Source organism: Ovis aries, chromosome 13, assembly GCF_016772045.2.
Source record: "Ovis aries strain OAR_USU_Benz2616 breed Rambouillet chromosome 13, ARS-UI_Ramb_v3.0, whole genome shotgun sequence".
NCBI classification, from domain to species: Eukaryota; Metazoa; Chordata; class Mammalia; order Artiodactyla; family Bovidae; genus Ovis; species Ovis aries.
The window spans coordinates 67,774,849-67,797,015 of record NC_056066.1 but is presented as its reverse complement, the minus strand read 5'-3'; the positions used below and the strand labels follow the sequence as shown (position 1 = coordinate 67,797,015).

The 22,167-nt window shown below is 42.9% G+C and overlaps 1 protein-coding gene across 7 annotated transcripts in view; it reads right to left on the bottom strand.

Moving 5' to 3' along the window:
* The window catches only part of DHX35 (DEAH-box helicase 35), a 68,171-nt gene that overhangs the window by 25,847 nt on the left and 20,157 nt on the right, over positions 1–22,167 (bottom strand). For 6 of the 7 annotated variants that reach the window (XM_004014573.5, XM_060397034.1, XM_060397032.1 and 3 more), the window contains 8 exons: positions 17,151–17,255; positions 14,805–14,866; positions 13,922–13,991; positions 11,801–11,860; positions 6,253–6,365; positions 5,231–5,327; positions 4,176–4,334; positions 1,968–2,178 (listed from right to left, as the gene is read on the bottom strand). In XM_004014573.5, the coding sequence (XP_004014622.2) occupies positions 1,968–2,178; positions 4,176–4,334; positions 5,231–5,327; positions 6,253–6,365; positions 11,801–11,860; positions 13,922–13,991; positions 14,805–14,866; positions 17,151–17,255 (877 nt within the window). Of the gene's footprint in view, positions 1–1,967; positions 2,179–4,175; positions 4,335–5,230; positions 5,328–6,252; positions 6,366–11,800; positions 11,861–13,921; positions 13,992–14,804; positions 14,867–17,150; positions 17,276–22,167 lie in introns of all 7 variants that reach the window. The other variant, XM_060397036.1, reaches the window with a different exon arrangement.

Below are 22,167 nucleotides of genomic sequence, written 5' to 3'. Positions count from 1 at the left end.
GATGCTCAAGTCCCTTACAGAAAATGGCACAGTATTTGCATATAACCTACACACATCCTCTGAATACTTTAAATCATCTCTATACTTATAGTACTTAACAAAATGTAAACGCTATATGAACTGTTGCTGGTGTGTAGGCAACTTAAGTATTGCTTTCTGAAACTTTCTGGAATTTTTTTTCCCAAATATTTTCAATCTGCAGTTGGTTGAATCTATGGATACAGAGGGCCATCTGACCATCCAAAACGACAACAAAGATTGCCAGTTGTCACAGGTTGGCAACAGGGAGAAATGAAGAAGGAAATACTGCTTAACAGGTAAGGACTTTTACTTTAGAGTGATAAAGATGTTTCCTAACTAGATAAAGGTGGTGGCTGTACACTGTGAAGATAATAAATGCCACTGAACTGTTCAAGTTAAAAAGGTTCATTTCATGTTATGTAAATTTCACCTCAATAAAAACACATTTAAGTTTCCTGAAACTTCCTCTTCCCCATATTTCAGTTCGCCTTTGAAACTAGCTTTCCTCTATTTCCATTATTCCCTCTTAATACCTTCAGTGGAAGAACCTTACCTCTCTGGCTTCAGGTTCTGCATTCTCCCTCCCTTCCATGAATCCTTCTTACCCTGTTCCTCCCCTCCAAGTACTAGTACATTCCTCTTCCTCTGCTTGCTGTGACGAAATCTAAACCCCACTGCTATCCCCTCACCTGGATTAACTACTGAGTTGCCGGTAAGATCAGGCTCAATTATGGACTGTGAAGCCCTCCCCAGTAGGAATAACTCCCTGCTGTCTGCTTCCAAAGCTCATTCAGTTATGGCAACTCTATCACACCATAATATGCTAATCTGTTCATGAGCCTGCCTCCACCACCAGGCTGTCCAGCCATGTGGCCTCAGACCATGTCTCAACTGGCTTTAGATTTCCATGCCTGGCACAGAGCAGGTGCTCTGTAAACATCTGCGAAAAAGAATAAATGATGTCAAGGACTGAACAAGGATGATGGTAATCCGAAAGGAAAGGCGAGATAAGAGGTAAAACCCCTGGATCTGGTTAAGTGACTGCAGAGGGATATTGGACAGAGGAGGGAATTAAAAATGATTTGAAAATTAAGTCTAGATAATTGAGAGAAACCTTGACACTGTCACCCACAGAAGAGAGGTACAATGAAGTAAACAGCAGCTCTGGAGACCTCATTTTCTGTAGACAAGACTGCTGTTTAGTTGGAGAGAAAACTCCTTAAGGGCTAAGACAGTCTTCATTGTAATTTCACGTTGCTCCTTCAAAGTCAAGCATGGAGCAGGAGCTGACCAACTGCTACCAATGAGTCTCAGGAGAGACCCTGCTGGTTTGGCTCTGCAAAGGTGCTCTGAACCAGAGCTAAAGATGGAACCCACTGTGGGGCCCCACAGGATTCAAGGATCCCAGAACAAAAAAAAATGCCACATGATGCTAAAAGAATGTTAAGAAAGACGGAACAAGGGTCCAAGCTACATGTCACATGGCTGCTGACAGGCCAAGGCCCAGACTAGGTCAGAAAAGGGGTGGCAAATAATCGCTAATTCATGGGACTTCAATGGTGGTCCAGTGGCTAATACTCCTCACCCCCAACGCAGGGGGCCCTGGGGTGCCATCTCTGGTCGGGGAACTAGATACTACATGTCCCAACTAAGAGTTCACATGCTGCAACTAAAGACCCTGCATGCCACAACCAGGACTCCGCGCTGCCGAATAAATAAATATATTTTTAAACTGGTCTAGCTTTGGCCAGTGAGGAACAGTAGCAAAGAAGGGCCATGTCTGGAGTGAGGAAGGTGGTGGGGTCAGATTACAGAAGGCCTTGTGAGGAAGATCTGGGTCTTAAGTTCTGCTTATTAGGGAGGGGTAGATACCTGTAATATTCTCTGATGCCCAGGCTGACTAGGAGAAAGGCAAAACCCCTAAAAGAGAAAAAAGCCACACTTACCTGTATAAAGGCGGTAACATTTCCCTGAGCGGCTGCGGCCACCGCGTCCTGCTCGCTGGTTGGCTGATGCCTGGGACACTGGGACCACCACCAAGCACTCAATAGCTGTCCTGGGGTTGTAGGCCCGGAGCTTCACGAAGCCACAGTCAATCACGTACACAATCCCGCTGATTGTGATGGAGGTTTCTGCTACATTGGTGGCCACGATCACCTAGGTTCCCCCACAGGAAGGAGAGTCAGGATAAAAGTGTTTTGGTTGTCTTCACTCTGAATAGTCAAAGTCCCAAAAGATGTCAAGATATCTTCAATAGTGTAGAACCTGTGAGAGGCAATGAGGTATCCTGGATAGACTAGGATGAATTTTAGGCTCAGGTGCCTTGGGTTTCAACTCTCCCTAAGCTTGGGACCTTGGACAAGTTCCTTAACCTCCTGAGCATGTTTGCTTGTTTCCGTAATAAAATTTACCCTCTCCTGGGGTTCTTCAGAGGATTAAACGTGAAACATACATGAAACGATTATTAGAGCCTAGTACCTGGCTCAGAGCAAATATTCAACAAACATCAGTTTTTACCTTTTGTACAACTCAAGTGACGCACATCACCACCTGTGCCTGTCATTTACTCATGTTCTAACTGCTTTCTGAGGGCCTGCACTTTGCCAGCCACGCTTCAAGGTGCTAGGAATGGACAGTGGACAAGATTCACATTCCAGTGTGAATGTCTAGGTGGAGAAACAGTGAACATAAGACAATGACGAACGCCAGGAGGAAAATGCAGGCGGGAATACTCTAGCATTATGTAGTGTTCAATGTACACATCATGTTATAATATGTTAATAATGGAGCATGCATACTTCAGGTTAGATGGCCAGGGAAAGCCTCTCTAAAAGTTGATTTTAGGCTGAGACCTGAATAACAGGCAGCAACCGGCCCTACAGAGATCCAGGCAGAGGAAGGAGAAACAGCCGGTGCAGCCACAGACCAGGATTATTAAAGATGAGGTTAGGAGGGATGCCGGGACCCGATCGTGCACGGTCGCTGGGCCACAGGAGGGGTTTGCATTTTATTCCAAGCGCGCTGAGTGCTGCCCCGGAGGGTATGAAGCAGCAGGAGACATATAAATAGCACTTGCAAGTTTGATCAGGCACTTTTACTTAGATCATTTTACAAAAACCTCCCTACTATTTTTATGTAGCAGACTCAGGATTTTATGCTATAAAATCATCTATCTAAAAGTTACTATTATTCATGTTTTACAGCTGAGAAAACCAGGCCTCGGGGTTGAGTAACTCATCCCAGTGCACAGGGTAACTCAGGTCTCCTGACTGGATGGCTACAATTCACGTTTGACTGGACAGACTTGAGCAGCTCCATCCCAATGGCCAGGGTGCCCTCTTAAAAGTGACCTGAATTTGGGAGTGGATCCTCCGACCAGCCGTCTCTCACCTACTGTGTTCTCTGCCACCTGCTGATAGCTACTCTAAGGCAACTTTGGGCCAATCCTCACTGGATGAAGGGTAAACAGAGCAGGGCCCAGGGAGGTGACAGATAGGAAACAGACCGGTTGCCTACAGGCTCCTTTAAACCAGGGCTTCTCACCATGCCCTGCCCCACCCCAATTTCAAGGCTAGGTACTTTTAAGCCACACCTTGAATTAACTGACTTAAATTTGGCTCTATAGGCAAATTGATTTTTCAAACAGATGGCTGAGAAACCATTTTACAGTAGCTAATCTACTGTTTCTGACTGATCACAATTCACCAAGACAATCCTTTAAACCAAGATACTGCTGTGTGATAGGGAAAGAAAAGCAAAGAGAAGTCACCTACTCTGATAATTACTAAACTTTCTGTGAGGCAGGCTGAGAAATCTTTGCAACTCATTATTTATTGTGCGCTTTTATCCTTGTTTATGTTTTTTGGGGGGATTTTGGCTATGCAACTTGACGGAAATTAGTTTCCCAACCAGGGATTGAGCCCAGGCCCTCAGCAGTGGAAGAGCAGAGTACTAACCACTGGACTACCTGGGAATTTCTTTCTGTATGCTTTTAGCTCTGCTGCACAGAAATACAGACCTTAAGTTCTTTAAAATACCTTCCTATTTAGCATGTTCTACTTCAATGTAAAATAAACCTTTCCAGTAGAGGGCACGGGGGCACCAGCATGATTATAGACGGCTGCAAACGCCCTTGGTCCCTGGGTTAGTCTCACCTTTCTGACACTGCGTGACACCCTTTCAAACACTTTCATTTGCTCAAAGGAGGGCAGTCCTGCATACATGGGGAGAATCCGGAGGTGTCTCTTCATCCCAGTCTGAGCCAGCGCTCGAGCCTGCTCAATCAGCATTGACACGACAGTTTCCACCTCTTCCTAAAATCATCGAGGTGGGGACCAAAGAAACTGAGGTCAGTCTGAAGCATGTCATTTTATCTGACTGCAAGAAAATGTAGGATGGGGTCAGGACCATAAATCCAGTCAGATTTGTGACTGTCAGAGTCATCACACTCCACAGTGGGGTGGTATTTGATCAAATGCAACCGAACAATGGTGCCAACGGGGTGAAAAGTCGTGACTGTCCGATTAATTACTCAAGTCCACACTACCTGCAGTCAACAGAAGAATTCCTGATGCACCAAAATGACTGAGTTTTTTTTTTTTTAATATATTGCAGCAAACAGTGTGGCATATACATGGACAAGCTGTGGCACACAAAATCGCTGTAAGCTTGTCCTAGAAAAGATTACTGAACAATGGAAAATGCTTGACAGTGGAAATGATTCCAACTAGAGGGTAGTTCTGAACAGAGCTACAACCTTGAGTGAGCCTTTAGGCCTGTCTGGTTGTTTTTCCAGTGGTTTGCCAACCTGTGCCCTCCAGGGTGAGCTGCAAAGGCGTCACTGGGAAACAGGTGCAGCAGCGACACAGAGGCGTAGTATGTGCCTCGTGCAGCATTCAATCCTGGCATCAAAACGGCCCACTGGCTTAGCTCTCGGATTTACTCTGGAATCAGCTGATAAATTTAAAACGTCTGGCAGACAGAACAGGCAGGACCTAACGATTCTCTGGCAATTGAGTCAACAGATGAATGACATCAAACTGAACAATTTTTTTATGCAATTAAATAACCACAAAGAGAGCTCTGTATACATTTTGGTGCTGCTTTTTTTAAAGATTTTTTTTTCTTTAATTTTTATTGTAGTATAGTTGCATTTGGTATGGCCTTAACATGTCTGTTCGCCAGAGGAAAAAAGGTTCATTGGAATTACCTGACCAGTGAGAAATGCTAATATGTCTCCATCTCCCTCAGTCTGGTGAATTTTCATCACAGTTTCTACGGTTGATTTGATGTAATCTGGAACAGGACTGAAAAGATGTATGAGATAAATTCATCACCAGAATATGCTCATTAATTACAGATCAATTACCTTAGTAATCTGCCAGCAAAGCCTTGTGAAAGTTAGTTTGCGCCTGCCCAGCAGATAATCGGCATATGAATAATTAAAATAAACATTTTTTTTTTTAAATGCAGAATTCAAATACAATCCGTAATTACATGTAAACTACTATTTTTGGCTTTATTTGCAGAGACAGAAAAGCAATACAGCCCATGCAAACCAATGTCCTATCTGTAGCATGCAAAGATTCCCGGACAGGAAAAGTGGGTCTCTTGTCCCAGTGCTGAATTCCACATTCTTTCCATTTCCCCTCCTGACCACCAGCTGCATGTCTGAGGGGAGTAGATGGAACGCACGGGTGCCTGCCCCTCTAAAATGCCTCAGAAGTCAGGCTCGTAACTCTCTGGATTTATCTGCCTCTGACTTAGGCTCCCAGTCTTCCTCTGTACAGTGAAAAGGAGTAGGAATTAGGATGACCCTTTCCTGTTCAAAGAGGCTCCTCCCGAAAATGTCAGCCAGGCCTTCCTGCTAAGATGTAGAGGGCTGAGAACCAAATGATTCAAATTACCAATACCATCCGAGCTGACAGTCTTGTAAAGCCCAGTTTGGACTGTTCTAGAGCCCTCCTCCCTGCAACCTTGTTCCCGTTTTGCTCTTTGCAGCTGAGCCAGGGGCCACAGAGTCACAGAAACCTGCACATCTGGAGGGAGACTTGAAGTCCTGCAGCGATACTGAGGGAGGGTTCCAGAACATCCCATCAGGGACAAACATGCCCTTGCTCAGCAGCCTGGCACACTGCCCTAGAAGCTGCAAGCAGACGCAGCTGCTTCTCAGCCCACTGAACAGACCTGGTTTTCCAACCGCCCTCACTAAAAATGCAAGGACTGTCAAACCTCTGTAGATAAAAGATGTCCACTGGAAATGTTCGCCCTTCCACTGTAAGGATCACGCACGTATCCCTGGTTGGGTCACTGGTGTCATTGTGATTAAAGAAATCCCGAAATTTCTAAAAGAAATTTAAAAAAAAAAATCTTCATTGCTCAAATTAAAAAAAAAAAGGTTCATAGTAACTCATGGAAAGAATGAAAACAATATAAAACTGGCAGAGCAGGGGGTGGGGGGTAGGGATTGGCTATATGTAATACAGACTAAGGATAACAAAATAATTATTCAAAAAATCATACTTTTATTCTTATAATTTTGGGGAGTCACATTTCAACGGCAGACTCTATTGAAGACTTGACAGAAATGATCAAGGTTAAATTTCCAAAGTGCATTCAGCTGTGAACCTAAGTCAACACGCAGCAGAGGGATTATTGATCTTACCCCACCCACCCCCCCGTCCCCCAAACTGCATTTAACCACAGACTAGGTCAAAAGGTGTAACTCAAGTTAAAGGTGGATTACATCAGGCTGATAGATACTTCTGATCTGGAAAGCACAGCTCTGACCACGCACGTGATTCCTGTATAAAGGAAACCTGTACATCGGTGAATGGCAGGAAATGTTCCTGGAAGTGCAATCACAGATCTACAGGTCCTGTGTTTGCAGGACAGAGTCCTCTCCCTCTTTATATGCCCCTCAGGAGGCAGCACAACACTCCGTATGGGCAGGTCGGCAATTACCCACTTCTCCCATGCTCCCACAGGACCTCGTTGAGAGAAGTGGCTCTTGGCAATTCCACCCAAAGAGGGGGCCACGTCTTCTTCAATGGCACTTGATCCCCAGGTCTGCGGTCTCTACGGAGGCCTGGTGGGAGAGCTCTTGACCTTCCCAGTCCCCTGAAGCCTGGCCACGTGCTGCTTTCTCCTCTCCTAGGAGGCCCAACCACGGGAGGGCCGTCTTCTTTCCTTCCCAGGTTATCTCCCCTAAACACGTCCACATCTGCTCCTGGAAACCAGGATCCAGGGGTTCCCTGAGAACCTGAATCGAGTACAACGTGAAAAGGCCTGGAGGAGCACTTCTAGAAGAGTCGACTAGACTGAACTCCAAAATACCTGCATGCTGCATGTCAACCTCCACGTCATGTCTGAGCAGAGTAAACACAGACATAAAAGAACAAGCCTCGGGCCAAGAGAAGTACTGTGCTGTGCCATGGAGACCCACACAGCCCCACCCTTCTTTCAAGTAAATTCCCTGCAAGTGACTTCAGCCTTCCTGTGTCCTATGGTATGCAAAGCACGGGCATGCTACAAGTGATGCACAAACAAGGGAGAAGGCACTGCTCCCCTCTCCCCCAAACAGTGAATAAGCCAGGGAGGAAGGTGTGCAAAAACCAACCATAACATAAACCGAGCCTCAGTGACCAGATGATCAGAAAAGAGCTGCGCGTTACAGTCAGGGGAGGAGAGGGCCCACAGTGATACGGTGCAGGGAGGGGGGTCTTGGACATGGCCAATCTCTTGGCTAAGCCTGGAAGGATGAGCAGGGCTATCACTGGTTGGGAAGGAGAAGAGGCGCCCTCTTCCAAGGATGACAGCAGAGATGTAAAGACAGAGAGTTACTCTTTCAAAAAATAAAACTCAGCATTAACTGAGAAGGCACAAGATTTTTGTCCTTAAGATCTTTATCTTTTATCTGTATTCGGAAGTATTAAACATATATACACAGAAAATTAAAGGCTAGAAAGCAAATAAACAAAGTGTCAACTGTGTCTGCATCTTGAGGCAGAATGAAGGACCAGCAGGAGTGAAATGAGTTCAACCCACCAGGAAAAGAGTTGAGAGTCAACTCTGAAAGCCAGGGATCATGCTGACACAGACACACACAAAGTGACTGTGAGGAAGAGGCTCGTTGTGGCATGGGACACAAACGGCGTGGACGTCTGCAGGATCGCTCCCCTGCTCACCCATTTCCTATTCTGCTAGTGGCTCTGGATCTGGCCCACAGGAGTGGACCCCCAGCAGCCACGCCAACACAGCCTGCCCACCTTTGGACCATACAGAATGGTTCCAAGTGGGTACCTGACTACAATGGACCCCAAATTCCTTCTCGAAGAATCTGGAAAGATAAAAATTATTCTCTCTTCAAGCATCTGGACTGTGACCAAAAAACCGTGCAATGGATCAGTGATCATGTTTTCTGCCAGGTGAATGGAAGCCAATAAAAGAAAAAAAATACCATGTGATACAATGGTCAATAAATACTTCATAATTATACTCAGTCACATTCTAATTAAGTGCTGACTTAATTAGGTTGATATTAAGAAACAGCTAAACTAATGAAGGTGGTTGTTTGATCAGCCCCATCCAACTCCACTGGCCTCTGTCTCCCAGTCACAGTCACTGGGTGTCTTCAACTGCAGCTTGGGCCACCCCAGGCCCTGAGCGAAACCAGAGCAGGTGGCATTGATCCCTCCAGGCAGTGGAGTTAGGAATGAGTCTGCTGCCCACAGACTCAATGGCCAGGAGACAAGGGAGGTGTTTCAGCATCCCTGGGCCTCCAGGTGAAAATACCACCTGAGTCACGGCCCCCCATTTACCACTCTCACACACTCCTCCTCTCTCGTCCACTTCAACCCATTCCTTCCTCTTCTTCGCTCTTACTCTCACCTGGGAACTCACATTCCATATCCCACGTGCATCCACACCCACCCAGGTCTCCCCTCGTGTACACACATACACACCCCTCACTGCTCCTCACTCGCCTGGCCAGAAAGGGATGAAGAAATCAATGACCCGGGTCCACGCAAGACTCTGCTGAAAGTTGCTGACATCTGGCAACCCTTGCATCCTAGCACACCCAAGGCTGACACAACTCCTACATTCCACCCTCCCACCTAAAAATATCACTCCCAGGAAGTGCATCACTATCAACTATGGCAGGCAGAATGGAAAGAAGCCATGTTTTTCCATCTCCATGCCACACTAAAGACAATGAAAGGCAACTGTAAGCAATAAATATTACTGATGATTCAAAGACTTGGACATCAAACATTTTACCCACAATAAAAACTATTGGAAACAATTTCAAAAAGGAGGTCGTGGTAAAGATAAGAGGTAAAATGGAGATGCTGTTCTGAACAACTCAGTCATGGAAGAGGTTGACAGGAGATGAGGTTAAAATAACAGTCCATCAGGGATCACAGGCGAAGAGTATAAGAATTCATTAAAGAGGGCAACAGAGAGCTTTAACGCCAATTATGGTGGGGAGACCCAAGACAACAGACTCCTACACTGTGAGAAGGTCCAAGAAGCCTGTCAGGCAGCATACAGACCTCTCTCCCAGCCAGGCTGACTTTTTTCTCCCTCCAAGTTGTTCTGCATCCTGGAAGCCACTCGGAGACCAGGAGCGAGGCCCTTTTCATCTCAGCTGGATTATGGAATTGGCCTCCTGACTGTGATCGCCACATCTGTTAGTGTCTCTTATATAGCACCAGCGTGATCTTTCTAGAACTCAAATATGGGACTTCCCTGGTGGTCCAGTGGTTAAGAATCCACCTTTCAATGCAGGGCACGGGGGTTCAATCCCTCATCTAAGATCCCACTTGCCACAGAGCAACTAAGCCCACACGCTGCAACTACTGAAGTCTGCACGCCTAGAGCCAGCGGCTCACAACGAGAGAAGCCACTGCAGTGAGAAGCCCGCATACCACAACTGAACAGCAGCTGCCGCTACCAGCGTAACCAGAGAAAGCCTGCACGCAGCAACAAAGACGCAGCTCAGCCAAAATAAAACCCCACAAACATGATCAAGTCACTGCCAAGCCTCACACATGCGAGGGCGACTGACCAGATGGAAGGGTGGAGTTCACGTGGCCTGTGGGGTGCCCCCATCATCTGACCCCTACCAGCATCTCCCATTTGAATTTCCCATCACTTTCCACGCAATCAAAATTCATTCAACCCACAGTCCCTACTCTGTGCCGGACACTGTCTCAGATGAAAGGGATAAAATAGAGTAAGACAGTCAAAGTCCCAGTCTTCACAGTGTTTACATTTTAGTGATGGAAGACATACAATCAACAAACACCCAGATATGCATATGATGTTAGCAAAGGAGAAAGGCTAAACAGAAACGAGGAGGAGAGCGAGAGAATGAAGAGCGACAGGGGCTCAGTTGTAGACAGTGGTCTGGGAAGGCTCTCTGGGTGCTAATACCTGACCGAGACTGGAAGGAGATGAGTACAAGGCCACAAGAACATCCGAAGCAAAAACGGTCTAAAAAGAGGGCTTCCCCACCAAAAGCAGAAGCATGCTTAGACTTATCTGAGGAAAAGCACAGTGAGGCTGGAGTGTAAGGAGCACTGGAGAAACTAAAGGAGACAGTCACAGCAGTGACTGCAGGCAGGGGGACAGATCACCCCCAGCAGGTGCTGCAAGCGAGATATGGCTCCCCCCTTACACTTGACTCACAGCCTTTTGAACACAGGTTTCAGGCCCCCGTGGTTCTGTGCATGCCTAGGACGCCCTTCCCCACCCCACAAATCTAGCAGACTTGTGCGCATCTTTCCAACCTAGATGGGATGTCTCTCCTCCGTGAAAGCTTCTGGACACCCTCCAGCTGGCACCCCCTCCCTGGCTGTCTCAGCACCTGGAACAAACTGAACGGCAAACACCTATTTATGCGTCTGCTTCCCTGACCAGTCAGCGAGTGTATGAATCGCCTGTAGCCAGCACTGTGCTTCTGTGCTTTGTGTGTATGAGCTGTGTGCGTGCGGCCTGCGTGTGCATACATAGCAAGCGGCCAAAATTATGTGTTGAGCTGAACTGCTGTTTGAACTAAAATATTAGTCATTAAGAGAGAAAAATAAGGGGGAGGGGGTTGGGGGAGGGACAGAGTGGGAGGCTGGGGTTAGCAGATGTTAGCATTCATATAGACAATAGATAAACAATAAGGTCCTACTGTTTAACACAGAGAACTATATTCAGAATTCTGTAATAAACCGTATGGAAAGGAATATTTTAAAAAGTGTGTGTGTGTATATATACACACACATGTATAACTGAATCACTTTGCTGTATAAGAGAAATTAACATAACACTGTAAATCAACTTATTTCAACAAAAAAGATTTTTAATAGTGAAAACTAATGTACACTTAGACATAAAAAATTACACTGTGAAAATTACTATATGTACAGGGAAAACTTTAACTGTATCCCCCAAATCTAAATATAAATGCTAAAGTCATAAATTCAAGACGTATAGCCTCCTACTGAAAAGAGTAATAAAAAGAAGCTGCCTGTGTGGGGGAAAATATAGCGTGTAGAGAAGCAAGACAATAGGTAATTATGAACTCAATTAATTACAGGCTATTTCCACCCACGAGCTGAAAAGGAATTTCCTCCAATGACATGGAATCTAGGACATCAGATGGCCCCATAAGGAACGTAGGCCATCCTGCCGAAGATAAGCTCCAGCTGGAGGCAGCTTCCCAAGGACATGACCAACAATCCCCATGCTGACTGGGGACAGAGGGTGACAGTGGAAACGCTCCTACCTCTGCATCCAAAGTGGCTGAAGCCACAATCAGTCGAAGATCCCCTCGCTTCTTCTGAATCTAAAAAAGAAGGCGTGCGGAAAAACAATGATATCAATGTTATCAATGATAACACCGTGACACAGATGAGATAATCTGATACCTGAAATTTATTACAAAATAATCCAGTGTGTGGAGGGGGATGGGGAGTGGGGAGGAGCTTAAAGATGAAACAAGACTGACCACAAATTGGTAACTGTTAAGTAACAGGTGAAAAGGCAGTTCATTATACTATTCTTTCTAATTGTGTGAGTTATAAAAACTTTCCAAGACAAAAATATTAAAAAAGAAAAAAGAAAGTAGAAAGGAGCTTTAAGACACAAATTTGAATTTACCAAAAGTAAAACCATTTTTCTCCTGACACCTGGGTCTCTGAATAGTCAGACTCTGTGTATATGTACTTGAGTGTATGTGCAAGTATGAAAAACCAAACAATAATAACACCAAGACAGAAATATCGATAACTGGAGTGGATTGCCATTTCCTTCTCCAGGGGATCTTCCCAACCCAGGGATTGAGCTCAGGTCTCCCGCATTGTAGACAGACGCTTTACCATCTGAGCCACCAGGGATGTCCCAAAAGATATTAACAGTTATTCAAAGAAAGAGATGAGCAATGGTCATAGGCGAAATGATCAAATAAATTATAGTAAAAAAAAGTGTAACAATGAGATTATTGTTTCATCCATCACACTGGCAAGCATTTATTTTCAGGGCTGGCAAAGATTCTGTGAAATAGGCCCGCTTATTATACCATTCCTCAGAAGGTAATAACAGAGTGGGATAATTCCTCACAAGTATCAGAAAGTTTAAATCTTTGGCCAAGAAATAAATTAATAGTGAAAACAGCAGCAGCAGCAGCAGCAGCTAGCATATAGTAAGCTATGCGCTATGCCCAGGTCTCTACATACAGTTGTGTGGCACGTGCATTGCACAAAGAAGCTAGGGGCCGCTAAAATCCAGCCCACCCTCCCCTCACTCAGCTGCAGACATCCTCCCAATGGGAAAGGCACCTCACACTCTATTCATGGCCCTGTGTCAGGCACCATCCTAAACATTTTTATATTATCTAAGTTTCACAACAAATGATGTTATAGAGCAGCTCTAAGAGAATGCTTAAAGGTTCGTTCTGCCCACTGCAGTAGCCACTAGCTGCATGTGGCCAGTGAGTCCTTGAAATACAGCCAGTGGGACTAAAGAAATGAATTTTTTATTTTATTCTGTTTCAACTAATTTAAATCTAAAGTGGCTAGTGTCTATCAGATAGGAAAGTAAAGCAGCAAAGAGGAAGAAGAAGTTGGTATCAGCCCCATCTGAGTGATGAGCAAATTCAGCAGAGTCAGAATTGAACCCAGGTAGTCTGACCCGGAATTCAGGCTTTTTATCACCCTGCTCTAGACTCTGGGAATCAGAAATTTCCCCAAAGAAAACAACCAGAAAATATAGGCAGGGAGAAGAGGATGGAAGTAAGGTTGAAACAAAACTGGCCATGGGTTATAACTGTTGAAACCAGGTTTTGGGCACATGGGGGTCATTAAACCCTTCTTTCTACTCTGGGATACGCTTGAAATCTATAATAAAAAGCAAAAGACAGAAAAGAAACAGAAATCCAACAGATTTAACTACAAAGGTTCTTCCTGCAACATTATTTAAAATATTTCAAATCTGGAAGCCATATAAATGCCTAGCTGTAATGGAGGTGTCAGATACTTTATGGTAGAGACATGTGACTATATAGCCATTAAAAATGTCTTTAGAGAATATTTAATGACAGAGGAAAATGATCCTTATGCAACACTAAGAGAATTATGCAAGATACAAGTGAGCACAACAACCCAATCCCCACTGGGTCAAAACAGGTGCATAAATACACACATAAACAGACACACAAAGGAGAAAGAGGAGAAGAACACATTCCAAAATTCTAATGGTAGCTGTCTCTGCATGAGTAGGGTGATCGACAATTTTCATTTCTTTCCTCTGTATTTTGTTGAATTTTCTAAACTGCTACAATGACTTTACCGATCAAACAACAAACGCAACAAAAACACAAAACCAGAAGTCTGGCAGTAAAGCTATATACCTTTTTCAGCAGACCAATGGCAATGTCGGTGTACAAGGTCCTCTCGTGGGCTTCATCCAGCATGATGGCACTAGAATCAGAGGGACAATCTCAGTGGGCATCAAACCAACCACCACACAAGCCCATCTAGACAGTAAAGGAACTGCTGGGGATTTAGCCCCCATTCGATCATCTTGCAGCAAAAAGTAACACCAAGTACCTCTTTAACAAGGCAGTAACTCTAAAGCTAATAAAAATGGCCCATCAACTTTTCTTGGTAAAGAAAATGCTGTTATTTATTGCTCCTTTTAAAGTTTTACCACCAATGCTGGATCCCAACACAATCTAATACATGATTTTAAATTTCAATATAACATATAGCCCCATAAAGCACATAAAAATTGAGATAAGGCCCAACCACCCAAAGACTAAAAATCTGCATAAAACAGCATGAAGAGGCATGTGGTCATGGCTATGCCACATGTGTACCAGGGGGTCAAATATGACATCCTTCCCCAGGATACACAGAGCCTGAGTGGGATCATTTTATATGATGAGCGATGGACAGGGACCCACAAGGAGATGGAAAATGTGAATAATTATTTGGGCTCTGCACGTTACATTCAACAATCGCTGCCCAGTTCTGTGCTGTGCCTCTGTAGTCACCCTCCAGCAAGATAAAAACAAGTCAACAGGTCGTTCAAATAATGACAAGGATTTTAATGAGCCCAGTTTTGACTCCATATATTCTGAAAAGAGCATCAAAGGTCGCAACAGCCAAAGGAAGGAGAGAAGCTTTGAGAAAGCTGAGTGTGGTCATGAATCCCAGCTATTAAAACAACTCCTCAATCTACTCGTGTATTTTGAAACTGTAGGAAACTTATCACAGGGAAAATATACTTACCTGTATTTTGTTAATAATGGATCAACCATCATTTCCCTGACCAGCATTCCATCAGTCAGAAACTAAAACACAGAAACACAAAGGTTTAGAAATGATTCATTTACACTGTATATTCATGACTTTCCTTCAAAGAGTTCAAGTCCAACAAAACACATTCAACCTCATCACCAGTGTGTGTATAAGACAATTCCCACTAAGGACTGGGAGAAAACACCCCCAAATTTTGGTTATCAAGCAATGGAATGGTTTCCAAACAAGATATTGAACACAGGACCCTCAGTAAGAGCTGGCAACTCTATTAGCAAATTTTACCTGCATTTGCTCTGAGTTTTGACTAAGCCCCACTTCCTCTGAGCCTGGACCATGGGTACTGTTATGGACAGACAGTGCAAACCTGGGTCTGCCCAGGGGGATGCCACTGAGTCAGAGATCATGCTTCCTACAATGTCCCAAGGACCATAGACTTGCAGCTCTTGAGGTTATTAACCTCAAATTCAATTGATATTATTTTAGGAAGGCTGACTGCGGTTGTGGTTAGGAACACAAGCTATCACATCCAGCAGCTGGGTCAGATCTCTGCTCTTCTTCTTATTAGCTGTGTACACCCTGGGCAAGTTACTTACCCTCTCTGAGCCCAACTCTTCATTTGTAAAATGGAGAAAATAAAAGTATCTGTCTCACAGGATTACTGTGAGAACTGAGTGAGAGAGTACAGTGCACATGTACAGGGCTTAGCAAGGGCCCCAGCACACAGAGAGAGCTCAAGAATGTCAGTTATTAATATTAACGTTAAGGATGAAGGAGTGTTCATAAATATGCTTTAGAAAAACACAGTTAACAACTAGATGCTGTTATTCTTACCCCAAAACAAGTCAGTCTTTAACAAAGCTAAACATTTCCCTCACAGGCTCTATCTTAGTACTTTTCCTTTTTGTTTTGTTTTTTAAAGCCTATTTTTCTTGGACCTGATACGAGCCACCACACATACACACAGGAGAAGTGAGAAGGTGCCACCAGGTGACAGCTCATCAGTCGGGGACTGAGCGCCTGGAAACCTACCAAATGGAACACGAAACTTTTCATAAAAGACTCTCTCGAAAGAGTCATTTGATCATGTAATTCACTAAAAGCTTTCCAAAAATTAGCTAGTGTCAAAGTATTTGGTGGTACAGAAGAATAAATCCCTTACCTAGCAAAATGAATGTCAAAAGTAAGAAAATACAGACATTTGGAAAACAAGGTCCACATTTTTACAAATTACTGCATTTAGACCATCTATTTTCAGTTCCTCTGCAGCAACCTGAGAGGTAACTGAGATTCTAATAACCAATGTTTATTTCATCAAACCATTTTCTTCTTTTTTAATAAGTTTTTTATTACTGAAGTATAGCTGATGTGCAATATTATGTAAGTCACAGGTGTATAATATAGTGATTCACAAGTTTTAAAGGTTATGCTCCAATTATAGGTATTATAAAACACTGGCCACAGTCCCCATTTCGTACAACGTATCCTTGTAGCTTATTTTCTACATTGTAGTGTGTAGCCCCTAGTCTCCTACCCCTGTATTACCCCTCCCTCTTTCCTCTCTCCACTGGTAACCACGAATTTGTTCTCCGTATCTGTGAGTCTGCTTCTTTTTTGCTGTATTCACTAGCTTGTTGTATTTTTTCAGATTCCACACATAGGTGATATTATATAGTATTTGTTTTTCCCCATCAAAGCGTTTTCATTCATTGTTTCCAGCACTATCTGAGGAGACTCTGATTCGCACAGTGGTAGGCAATAGACACTGCTGAGCTGACTGTACCCTGATTCTACGATGCTAATTATTTTAATAGTAGCAACGAGGTCAAAGAACACACATAAAATCCTTTATCATGTGAAAACAGCCTAATTAGCACAAATAACATTTGTGAATTCTACACTTTATCAATTTACACTATTTGTCCCTGTTTTTAAGTCTTTTATAGGTAAGTTTCTATATTTAGACAGCTACGTGGATTGGTGGGGAAAAACAATAAGACACACTGGCTTTGAGCTCTGGTTCTGCCACCAATGGGCATGACATCAGGCAGGCCACTCAACCTCCCAGGCCCTCAGCCTCTTCACCTGAAGAAGCAAGGGCGTAACTCTACTTCCAAAGTCCTTTCTGGGCTAAGACGTGAGGACACAGCAAGAGCTCTGCACCTCCCAACACACTGATCTCCCTGAGGGCCAGGATGCTCCCATACATTTTCTGCTACGGCATTAGAAGCTTAGTCAGCAGCAATGGCTGCGCGTTTTTACCTCCCCCTACATAATCTTCCTCCTTATTTACAGAAGGAAAGCAGTTGTGAGCTTCACCTTAATTCTCGTGGCCAGCGGGCTGGTGCAGTCATCAAAGCGGATACAGTAGCCCACCTCATGGCCGAGCACCGCTCCCCTCTCCTCAGCCACTCTGCCTGCAACCTTTGGGAAGAAAGATCATGCTGAAAACAGAGACACAGAAATTACTGCCCAGAGCACATACTATGGAAAATCTAAAGGTCACTTAGTTTTTAAACACTATGCTGAACACAGTGGAAAATGAAAGGAGAAGGGGCAGGTTAGCAGAGAACTAGCGTGATAATCTTTACAATGATCAACTTTACATTGACTTGAGGCAACTTATAAGAACAGTACGTATGGAATAAAAATAGAATCATGTAAAAAGGTTACAGATCAGGATCAAAGAAATTATTGATAAAATTCAAAAGGTCAAAGCCAATGAGAAAAATTTTAAAACACAGATATGCCAAAGTTATTTGAGCCACAAATTCAGCTCTAGATTTCCTGATAGCTGAAGCAAAAAGGGAAAAAGAAGAAATTTCAAGATTCATCCTTTTCCTAAAGCTTTCTTTAGCATACCAACTAGGGACAAATTTCCACGTCTTCATGCCTTGAAATAAAATAACTTCCACTGGACCACGAAGGCAAAAGAACAAGAATGGCCAAATTCAACACTTGGTCACCTTCATTTTCTCTTTGGAAACAAAAGAATAACATTTTCAGAACAAGATATTCTAAAATGATTTGTAACAATGTCCCAGCTACCAAAACTACTAAAAGGGGAAATAAAGCCAAGAATGCAGGTTAAAAAATTGTTACATGGAAGATGAGATGAGAAAATTAATGAAGGTGCCAAGTTAACATAATAAAAAAAATAAATAACATATTACGAAGACCATTTTTTACCTACCAATATATGACAAATGAAAGGTGAGGGTAGGGAAAATAAAACAAAACAAAGGTGAGGGTAAGAAAGATTAAAAAAAGAATCCAGCTGTAAGATCTACCACTCCAGAAGGCCATTCATAGGCTATTAACTTAATAACAGAAAATATCTGGGGACTTCCCTGGCAGTCCAGTGGTTAGGACTCCAAGCTTCCAATGCAAGAGGTGTGGGTATGACCCCTGGTTGGGGAACTAGGATCCCACATGGCATGTGATGCAACCAAATTTAAAAAAGAATGAATAAATAAAATAATTGCTGAATACTTAAAAAAAATAAATTTTAAAAACTATCTGATAAAATGAATAAACATAAACGTAGAAGAGCAATAACACTTAGAACTTAGTTTACCTTGAAAGAAAATATAGGGTTTAATGCTCACTATGTAAACTATCTAACTGAAAAAGACCCACAGAGAAGCAAAATTATAGCACCTTCCCGGGGACTTGGCCTACCAACCAACCCCCAGGCACCTTGTCTCCTCCTTTCACAGGTCCTGAGTTTGGATCATAAGCTGATACAGGGCGTGTGTGAGGCAGAGCTTTCAGCATCAGCCATCGGACTGCAGCAGCCCTAGGTCCAGGAGGCCAGAGGCTCCCTGCACCCAGTGCTACAAGCCAAGCACACTGGGCGCTATCTGAACATCAGTGTTTAAGAAACTGAAGAACAGATGAGGATCAGAAAGTGGCTCTGCCCAGTGACTTGAAATTACAGATCTCAGAGGCCAAGACAGAATCTGTCATCAAGCAGCTGGTGTGCACTACGGAATCTTTCAAAACATCTTATGAAACCAGAAATTCATCCTACACTGCTCTACCTCTGGAGGTTTTAGCTCCCGACAACCAGTATTTCACCAGGACAGTTTTGTGATTGTTATTGTTTCAATTCCAACCCTACAGATCATTAAACTGTAAATCTTAAAAACTGGCACAGAGAGTGTGTGCATACAGATACTAGAGCTTATGGGGAAAACCAGCTTGTAAGAGTGAGCATAAGGGAACCAACCTCTCCATAAAAATGTGATCATTTTATGAAGCCAAACATTTATTCATTACCTGTATACATCTGCTATAAAATGGATTTTACTTTCAAGTTCCTTTTTAGAAATGTTCTGTATGCTCACACCACTGGACATGTGAAAAGCCATATTCTATGGGCTCTTTTAGGGATTTTTTTTTTTTTTTTACCTCTACTGTATAAGTTCTATTCCCAATAAGCTCATCAATTAATATTACCTTTTTGATAGAAACAAACAGATATAGAAAAAAAGAGGTCAGAAGAAAACCAGGGACACTTTCCTGGCAATTCAGTGGTTAAGACTTCGCATTCCAATGCAGGGAATGTGGGTTCAATCCCTAGTCCGAAAGCTAAGATCTCACACGCCTCTCAGCCAAAAAACCAGAACACAGAACAGAAGCAATACTATAACAAATTCAATAAAGACTTGTAAAAAAGAAAAGAAAGACCAAACACCAATGACTGAGCACCTCCTAAGGTGCTGTGCTCCAAGCTTTCACAAAATGTATCTTATTAAACATGCACACAGTCCATTGGGTGGGCCAGAGACCCTCATTTTTTTTATAAAGCAAGAAACTGAAAAAATACAAGCTTAGCACTTGTCCCGAATCACAGGCCCAGGCAGGGCCTGGTCATGAAGTCAAACCCAGACCAGGAGTCCAGTGAGATGCTCAATAAGGAGCTGCCTCTCACTGAGATCAGGCAGTGGCCTGTGCCATCTGTTCTTCGGCTCTGACATCGTTTTCAGATTTTAGTCTGCACACAAAGTACTTGTGGAGATGGAGCATTTCAAACTTGACAGCTCTATTAATACTACTAGGCTAATTTATATACTCTTTGTCCTTTAAGAGAAAGCATGTGGTTTCATGGAAATTATCCATGGCTACAGATTTGGAGGAAAAATGCAAATTGATTAAGAGCTAGGATTCCAAACCACAAACAGAAAAAATTGCTTGAATGTTTTAAGTAAGTGAATCATCTTTCATGACATCAAAGGTTAAATCTAACGCTGCAGTCAAGTTGTCAAACCACTACTTCAATTTTTATATACACAGAAGAACTTGGAAAATGTTTATCAATGATGTCTAACTAGAAGACAAGTAGAAAGTGAACTTTGGGGGGGAAAATAATGAAGCAATTAAAACTTAATACAGAGGAAAAATAACTCAAGGAGAGAATTAACTTCTTGTCCAGGTAGAGATGTCAAAGTAAAGGCGTTCTGGGGACTTCCCTGGTGACACGGTGGATAGGAATCCAACTGCCAATGCGGGGATCGACATGGGATCGATCCCTGGTCTAGGAAAATGCCACGTGCCACAAAGGAAATTAGCCCTGGAGCCACAACTACTGAGCCTGTGTGCTGCAACTACTGAAGCCCACACACCCTGGACCCCATGCTCAGCAACAGGCATGGCAACTTCAATGACAAGCTCATGCACTGCAGCAGAGAGTGGCCCCCACTTGTCACAACCAGAGAAAAGCCCGCACAGCAACAAAGACCCAGGGCAGCCAGAAATAAATATTCAAATTTAAAAGAAAAAATAGATTATGAAAGTATTACCCAGAGAGACAGAATTCAGCCAAAGAAATCCAGTTTCAAAGAAATCACAAGCTTAAGCTAAAACAGCTTAAAGACGAGACAAAGTCACAGCAGAGTCGAGGAGAAACGAGGTCTCAAGTGGACAGGTCAGAAAAATCAACCTGTGGACATCTTCCAGATCTCATAGCCTGGACCTGAAAGAAACTACAGAGAGGCTTTTCCCAAACGTGAAGACAAACCCCCTAATTTACACAATGCTACAAATGTCAGTTACAAACCTAAAGGAGCTTCTCTAGCATCAGGGCAGTACCGACAACACAAAGCAAATCTGAATCACCCACACTAGAGAGACACTAAAATACTGCTCTACTCTCACTGAGGGAATAAACAGGTACTCAGTGGGGACAGAGCCAAAAATTGCAGGAAAAAAGATTTACAGAAATGTGTCAGACTGTTAATTAATAAAAATACTATGTTATTTTCTGGGTTTTTTTTAAATGTTGGTGGTACTATAGGGGTTTTTCTTTTTATATTATCAGTTTTTAAAATTTGTAATAAATTGTAATATCACCTCCCATTTAAAATATTCACTTCTCTAGTAGAGGAAAAACAAAATGCATTCAAAGAAGTGACTGTGAGATCCAAGTAGAGATGCAAAGAAAACAAAATCAAATGAATCTGACTAAAAACAATCCTGAACACTGTGGACAGGCTTGAAGAAATATCACAAAAGAAACTGGAAAGGCGATGATCCCAGAGAGAGATAAATACTAAAAAGACACAAAGGCAATCTAATATATACTTAATTGGTGCTCTTAGAAAAGAGCAAAAAAAAAAAAAAAAATGGAACAGAAAAGTATGCCAAGATATAATGGAAGAAAACCTGCCCTGATATAGAGATTTAACATGAAGATTAAAAGTTCCTCCACATTTAAGAAAAAATGAGAACCATCAGCATCAAGACATATCCCAATGAAACAGCAGTACTACAAGCATTCAAGCAGAAAAAGTAAGCCTGGAAGGTGAGGGGGGCTCTGCTGGACCTCAGACTATTTCTATACAGCAATGCTCTAGGCCAAAAGGCAGTGTCTACAGGGCTCTTACAGAGTGCAAACCAAGAATTTTATATCAACAAAGACCACAATCAGACATTCTCAGGCATATACAATTCAGCCAATCAAGAAGTAAAGTGAAAAAAAAAAAAAAAGTGAAATGAGCAATTCAAGGTTGGCAAAACCATGGAAAATAATTAGCAATTATTAAACTAGAATTAAAGTTAAATGCCTGTGGGAGTTATGATTACAGAAAAGAACATGTACTTATAATCTTGAAATAAAAATTATAGTTCAGAATTTATCACAAATGGAGGAAAGGAAGGTGGAAAGAATAAGCGTGCTAATTCACTCTTATAATAGGCAACTACCTATAACATAGTCCCCAAAATAAGTAACCTTCTAAAGCTTTCTGTAATCCTTTTTCTTTGCTTTCAAGCTTTAATAAATTCTCTTGTGCTGAACAAATACTTACCCAAAGTTCAGTACTCCAAAGTTCCT